The following is an 8,062-nucleotide window of genomic DNA, read 5'->3' on the forward strand; positions in this document are numbered from 1 at the left end:
TTTATTAGTACATATTTGCAGTACATGATTACATTTATCATGGGAATCTGGTACATGCACACAACATATCTTAATCCTTTTTATGTCCTCTTCCCCTCCTTCCAAAATACTACTGTATTTTGAAGCAGTTGCTTATGGATATGATGAAATTTATAAATGGGAAGAGTAGCCCGCTTGCTGGAAGATCATGCTTCTTTCCTTACAGCAGGAAGGAAGATAGAGGGTGTTTAAGAGTAATACAATGTAGTAGTTACATGTTTTATAGTTCAATTAGTCTAACTGCAAAGACAAAGTTTCAAGTTTTGTCAGCTAGACAGGATAAAGTGCACTGACAGTATGTGGTCAACTGGTGCGTAGTTAAGACTGGCCTCATAAAATGCATCCCAAAGGCTCAGGGGCTAAGCCACGCAGCCCAAATAAATTCTCTTCTTATTCTGACTATAATTTTTTTTTTTTTTCTGATTGTTTTGTAATGCTGTGCTACTCACGTATCTAGCCACTCACTCAAAGCCCTTATTGTAGTGTTAGAGTCAGGTACTACATTACTCATCTGCTTAAGTGTTACTCCCGCCTCAAGGTCTAGCTCTAAACATTGTACCAATTATAGTACATTGTTTAAACCAGCGCTTTTCTGGTTATGAGAAATGTCTGTATTCGCACTATCCAATATGGAAGCTACTAGCCACAAACAGCTTTTGAGATCCTGAAATGAGGGTAGTTTGACTAAGGAGTGCATGTTTATTTAAAAAGCCACAAGTGGCTATGGTACTGGACGGCACATGTTAATCTTTAAGAATCTGTTTTTCCTCTGATGAACGCCTCATTTCACCCTTGTTAGCATTCTTCATTTGAAATGAAATTAACCATGGCTTAAGTGGTTTTGGAGAGCGAATTATTCTTTTTTTTTCTTTTATTATTTTAAAGAGTAAAATAAAGATAACATAGTAATAGGGGAGCTTACCAAATTACAAAGTGGTAGGAAATTATCAATGGTTGTTGTTTTACATATTGTTACATACAAGATAGTTTCTCAGGAAAATAAATAGACAAATAACAGTGAGTTACAGACAAAAGTGGTAGGATTATCAATGGCTGTTGTACTATACTTTGGTATCTTCAAAGTGGTTTCTAAAGAAAATAAATACAGCTATACATGAGTGACCAACTGAATATTCATTGACTATTCTCAATGGTTGTTGTAGGAAACACATAGTAATAAACATACATCCATTTACGAACTAGCGAAGGAACAATACAAACATTACAGAGTTATGGACAGATTAGCAGGAAAATATCAATGGCTGCTGTAAGCGAATTATTCTTTAGGAATATAATCCTTACCCTTTCCATTCCTACCATTTTACTTCAATATGCTTTCACACTCATTAAAATTACTAACTGGTCTTGTGGCCAATGAGCCTACTTCCACCCTTGCTACATCAGAGTATACACAGCAACCTTTGATGGATTTCCCCTGAAAATCATAAAATCCAAATGCCAGTGCATGAGCTGCATGGCCTTATTTGACCCAATTACATTTGGACCCCACCTGAAACCTCCCCGGTTTCTCTGTCACTCAGGCACCCAAAGCACTGTAGGTCACTCACCACAGAATGATCTAGTCCTACTTCAACTGCTAAGTCTTCAGACAGGCCCTCCCTAATCTTATTTATCGAACACAGTGCTCTATCCTTGCTTTCTGATCTCCCCTTGCTCCAAAACTCTCTCATCTCACCATTATTATATTTACATGTTTCTTCACTCATTGGCCAGCTCTTTTTCTGAGATAAGCTTTGTGAAGTCGAAACTTCACATGGAGCTCCCTAGCCTCGAATGGTGCTGGCAGACGATGGGCACTCATTGCCCAACAACTGAAAAATCCCCCACAGCTTTCTTAAAATCCTCCTTTTGGTTACTCCATTTCTGCCCTCTCCATGGGCTATTTCCATCACACACAAGTAGCTTACCTTCAAAAGCCTTGACACCAAAACACCCTGCAGTTCAGTTGTTTTTCTGCTTTTAGATCACAAATCACAGTGGATTGGCCTCTATTCTCTTTATCACATCAATAAATCTGCTCCTATCAAGGCTCTTTATGATGCCAGACCTAAAGTCCGATTCTGCCTTCATCTTTTTTGACAACGTTCTACAAAATCCATCATTCCCTTCTTATTGACACTGTGCCCCACTCACTCTGATTTTCCTCCTCCCTTTCTGGTAGCTCCTTCTCTACTTCACTGATTCTTGCTCCTTATGTGATACTGAAATATGGGATGTGATTGAAAATTACACTGAACATTTAAATTTTAAAATGTATATAGTAAAAACTACACTGCCATTAATCCCTCTCAACATACTCCTCTCTCCTCACTTCAAACATATTTATCGGTCTTGCCACTTGCTGCAACAGTTCTGGAAGCCCTTTGTTGTGACTGTTTTTAGTTGTGATGTTGTGGCTGCCTTGATGTCCTGAATTAACTCAAAATGGTTTTGGAGAGCAAATTATTCTTCAGCAATATAATCCTTACCCTCTCTACTCCGTATACAGAAATATTTACTTTCATGGTGGTTTTCACTTTCAGGAAGAGACAGAAGTTGCAAGATGACAGATCCAGGGAATAAGGTGGACGAGCACACACCATAATGTCTTTAAGAGGCGGCCTATGTATCCATTGGATGGCACCTGGCAGGAGCACTTAGCACATTTTTTATCACACCTCATAAAGACACAGGACTTCCTGCTCTAAAGTGTCAATTCTAGTATATGTGCTGCCAAAGTGAGCACCAGAAAGTGTCCAGAACTATGGGATTAGTATTTGAAGTAAAGGGGAGTATTCTAATAGGGATTAGTGGCAGTGTGTCTTTTACTGTAAATTAAATATTTTTAAACGTTTACCATATATTTTGATCATGCTGTGTATGTTCTTTAGGGTTCAGGCTGGGGCTTACTTCTCTGCTTACTCCCTCCCTACATGAGACTTTTTTTTTTTAACAGTTTAAAGCCGATGACTCACAAATTTATTCCATTATCAAAACACAGCTGTTCACATCACTCTTGTATTTAAAATCAGTGTGTTGTTATCAGTGTGTGCATGCCTTGGGCTTTCTTTTTTTTTTTTGTCTTTCCCTCTAGAATGTAAGCTCCATATGTATAGGGGGTTATGTCTCTTTTCTTCACATTTGCATACAATTCCAGCACAATGGCTGGGAGAAGACCGAGTAACTTCATTACTCTAGGCTCAGTCAGAATAGAGGTATCAAAATATAAGTACAAAGGCTCGGAACATTTGGGTCTGTCCTTTTCTGATTAGAAGACCACAGTATACCTACCCCAGAAAATCCTGGAAAACAGTAAATTCTCTAAGTACTTGTCCCAGAAGAAAAGATGACCGGCCCTGTCTGGCCAGCGTAATTCTTTGTGTGTGCTCCAGAGGCTTCCCTTGCTTTTCTCTCTGTATGGACTCCACCAATTATATGCCACTTTGCTCTTCTTCCCAACCTTTTTAGTTGGGTCCTTCTAAGCAGAAAAATGTGCGTAAGCCTGTCTCAAGCTCGTATCTACAAAATTCACATTAGAGCACATCAACTCTCTCTAGTTGTTGGAATCCTCTCTAACTACCATCTTACCAACTCATAACCTCCACAGCAAAATCCCAAAGAGTATCACTGTTCCGCCTTGGTTTGTTGAACTATCCCTCCCACAGCAATGCTTTTTAGCCTCCTGATTGCCAAATATCATGCTTATCTCTGTAGCACTTAACATTAGTAACAAAATACCCTGACACTGTCTCATTTCTTGGTCTTCACTACATCATTCTTATTCCAGACTAACGATTCTTTTTCAGGTTTCCTTCTCTCCCTTAAAAGTCTATACACCACAGAGTTTCATTTTGGTCCTTGTGTTTACTCATGCCGTGAACTCTCCAAGGTGGGTCACCCTATGTCCACAACCTCTCCTACCACCTTTATGTCAATAATGCCTTAATCTTTATATTCAACTCAGCCCACTCATGCCAGTTCTACAGGCTGTCACTCAGTCCTAGTCATCTATACCCCGATGCTTACTGGGCATTTTAGTTTGATTGTCTTCATAAGCATTTCAAATTAAACAAGTTGAGAACTGAATTTATTTTGCTCCTTCCCTAAAATTCCCCCTTTCTGCATCTTGGGAACTAATTCCCACCCACTCAAATATCCAATCCTGCAATGTGGGAGAAAATCCAGATTTCCCCCCTCTTCCTCACTTTTTAAGTATGGATATAGGTAAAAGCCTAATATTCTCTATCAATTTTTCTCTGATCAAGCCTTTTTTTATTCAAATAGATACTACCCTAATTTGGCCAGTCACCATTTCCCTACACATGGGGCTAGTCTCCCTACACCCAAACTTCTTACCAGTCAAGTGTTTCCTTTGATCCTAAAACGAAAGTGTGAGCATTCTATGGTTTGTGATCCCTCTGTGACTCCCCATCTACAGCAGGATGATGACCCATCACTTGTGAGTGGAGCATGAAGCTCCTCATGATATGGCTTAAACTCTTCAGGCTTGTTCTTCCACCTGTACACTGTGTTCCCATCTTACCACACTATAGGCACACCCAGACCACTGAGGTGGCATGCCTATGTATATGCATAGTGTACTTGCCACCTGGAAGACCCTATGCCACTGTCTCCCAGTAAAACTTTACTTCCTTCCTTTGGGACTCAGTGTAGTTCTTGGTCCTCTTGCTGCAAAGTACTCCTCAACACCTCAGGGGGCCAGACCTCCACTGTCTATAGATTTCCACTTCCTCCTATACATAATTCCAAGGATCACACCGTATTCCGTCAGTCATTTTAAGTCTGTTTTAACATACAACGTAAGCCAGCTGAGGTTATGAACGATATACACACACATATATCATACTCATGATATGTCATATAAAACATAACATGGTTTCTCATGATTCATGATAATACATGACATAAAGGACACAATAAATATTTAGGACTAAGTAAACTTTGAGTTTTATTTCATACTCTCAACTTTCAAACTCTCAAGTTTCTCTCAACTCTCTGCAAAGGTTTATTACACTTCTGCACTGAGGCATAAGTTGCTTTTCTCTGCCTGTAAAGCATTCAACTTTTCTGTTTGAAGAGGGAGAATTTTGTAATAAAAAAAACCGTAGACCAGTAGCAAACAGATATGACTCAAAGTAACTCACACTAATTGTATGTCTTTGGTCACACCATAACCTAAATAAACTTAAGTTTCTAATACCGTAAAACCAGAATAACATTCACCTTGAAGAGTAGTTTTGAGGATTAAATGAGATCACATCAAATATTGTGCAGACAATTAAGAGTTAGTGCTCGATCTGAAATCACATCACCTCCTCCATGAAGCATTTCCCATCTGTTCTCATAAAAATAAGATACACCCTTCCTTGCTGCCCAACCACACTAACCTCTAATTCTGTTCTGGCATTTATGAAATTATTTTATAATTATGACTTTTTTATTATCTGTATTTTCCCAGAGTTTAAGCATCTGGCTACAGAGAATTTTGCTTTGTTCAATGGGAAAGTTACTCATTATATGACCATTCGTCATCCAAATTTCCTGGGTTAGAAGGCTGAAGTGGCTAAATGAGAAAGCAAACCTGAACTGACCACTATTAAAATTTTAACTCAATATCCCTCCTGCTTATGTCTTTAATACTGCTCAATGTCTAGCTGATGAGCCTAGAGAACCACTCAACAATCCAATTCAAGTACAATGTATTTTGGTTATGGAACAAAACTGCAAACCTTGTAGATCAAAGGTAGCAATGAACAAAAATTATGCTGTAGAAGGCCCAAAACATACACAGTCTCTTGAGGGCTGGGAAGGTGAAGGAACAAAAGCAGTTAATGGACAAACCAAACAGGAGAATGACAAGATGAGTACTTCAAAAGAAATCACCTTTTATACTAAATGAACAATATAATCACCAATTAACAAATAATTTTTCAAATACATTTATCAAAAAAGCCCCTCCTGAATGGTGCTACAAAAAACTTAAGATTAACTGAAGACTGCAGTGTTCTGGTTTAACACAGTCTTGGTGGAAAATATATATACTAAAACAAACTTCATTCAAACAAGCCTCTTTTCCCACTCTTCCTGTGAAAAGCTGATCTGTTTAAATGGTTCTACCATGAGGGGTCTTTCTTCAAGACTAATTATCCTAGGTTAAGGATAATTATCTTTGGTACCTGTACCAGACACTCAATAAATACCTGTTTGACAAACTACCGGAAGTGCAACGTAAGAATTCAATATAGGTATCTCACGCTGTTCTTTTGACCCAAACTGACCTTCTGGGCTGTCAGTTCAGGGGAGGAGCCACACTGTAAATCCTGCTGGAGGCCGAGATCCATTGTGGATGAGAATACTATTATTATTATAATAATTTGTATTCTCAATGAATTGTTCCACAAAGAACGATTAAATTTATAATATTAGAATTCCATGTTTTAAACGTACAAAAACAGTGCTCCTTCAGGTACGGGTGGCGAAGAGAAGCTACAAAGGAGTTTAAAAATACAACCGATCTTACAGCTTGGGAGTGCACATAAGCACATACGCTCAATGAATTTACGGAGACTGTACGTAGGCTGACTCTAATCTGATTCCAGTGCTGCTCTCATACCGCTGGTCATCTGACAACTCGAGGAGAGAGGGCTTTGCTAAATAAACTTGAGAAACTAAGAGAGAACTAAGACTACCCTATTTTTAACTGGCCAAGTGTTATGCAAAAATTACGGTTTTTCTTTCTTTCTTTCTTGTACGGATTGGAGTCTACCCAGTTTGATACGAGCTCGGCTGTTCTGTTTTTGTTTTCAAAGCCCCGCCCACGTCTAGGGTCTCACAAAGCCAGCGGCTCGGAGGCCGCCAGTAGATGGGCCCAAGAGACTTCCCGGTGGGAAGGCACCCACTTTCCCACCTGCGGCTGCGCCCCAGCCCCGTCTCCTCGGGCTGGCCAGGGGCGCGGCCGCTTCCTCCTCCTCCCCACCCCCAACCCAGTTCTCTCGCCTCCCTTAGGCCGGTTTTTCCGGGGGGCGGGAGACGGGCAGCGATACCTGGAGGTTGGACCCAGTGGATGCCATGGTGGAAATCCGAGGCGGTGCCCTGGGGACGAACAAGGGGCAAGGAGAGCCAACAGCAGCAACGTCGAATCGCTCCCAGTGTTGCCGCCGCAAACCTCGGGAGACTGACGTCTTTCAGACTTCAAACGACAACCTCCGTATCCGAAATCGAGAGACAACACCGCACTCCACCGGCTGTCCGACCCTCCCGAACAAACTTCCGCAACTCCGAGCCCCTCTGGGCTCTGGTACCGCCTCTGGCAAGAGAACTTCCTTCTTCGTCATCAGCACGCGCGCTACAGTCACCCAGTGTGCGCCTCGCCACCGCCCAGACTCTGGCAAAACGGAAGTCAGGCTTGGCGCAGGCGCACTACGACACTGGCTTTGTTCTGGGCGACTGCCAAAATTAAGGAGATCTCCAAAGCATGGGACCTCAAGTGCAGTATCTTTCTCTTTTCCTCCCCCATTTCTTACACTTTACAATGAGTTATTGGCTCTGGCTCCTGTCGTACCATGTGGGCGTGCTTTGTCGTCCCAAGGCTTTTGAGTGGGGACTTTGGGCTCATTTCTGTTCTTCGTTCCCTCCATGTTCTCTGAAATGGCAATCACAGTCCGTTCCTGGGCTGGTGAAGCGCGGTAAGGTGCGCAGCACAGAGGTGGGTGAGCAGTAGGAGCTCAGTCGTGTTCGCACTTCTCACTGGCCACAGTGTACACTGTGTTGGGAATAGGTATTAATTTAGGTGTATGTGTGATGAGGAAGCGGGCTCCTGAGCTTGTACAATCGGCTAACTATACCAGTTATATTTACAAGGACAGTTAATGGCTTGAGCGGCTATGTGGTGCCCCAGGTGAGATTGTTTAAATTAGAAAATTTCAAGACCAGCCTGAACATAGCACGGTTCTGCTCCTCTCAAAACAAAAACACGAACAAACAAAAAAGTGAACTGATATAA

General features: G+C 41.3%; 1 protein-coding gene across 1 annotated transcript in view; it reads right to left on the reverse strand.

Moving 5' to 3' along the window:
• The window catches only part of Vps4b (vacuolar protein sorting 4 homolog B (S. cerevisiae)), a 29,630-nt gene extending 22,239 nt beyond the window's left edge, over positions 1–7,391 (reverse strand). The window contains exon 1 of the mRNA XM_005373028.2: positions 7,104–7,391. Within this exon, the coding sequence (XP_005373085.1) occupies positions 7,104–7,130 (27 nt within the window). The 5' untranslated portion in view covers positions 7,131–7,391. The remainder of the gene's footprint in view (positions 1–7,103) is intronic.
• Positions 7,392–8,062: the final 671 nt, after the last annotated feature.

The sequence above is a fragment of the Chinchilla lanigera genome, unplaced genomic scaffold (genome assembly GCF_000276665.1).
Source record: "Chinchilla lanigera isolate Chin_1 unplaced genomic scaffold, ChiLan1.0 scaffold00001, whole genome shotgun sequence".
Classification (NCBI taxonomy): Eukaryota; Metazoa; Chordata; class Mammalia; order Rodentia; family Chinchillidae; genus Chinchilla; species Chinchilla lanigera.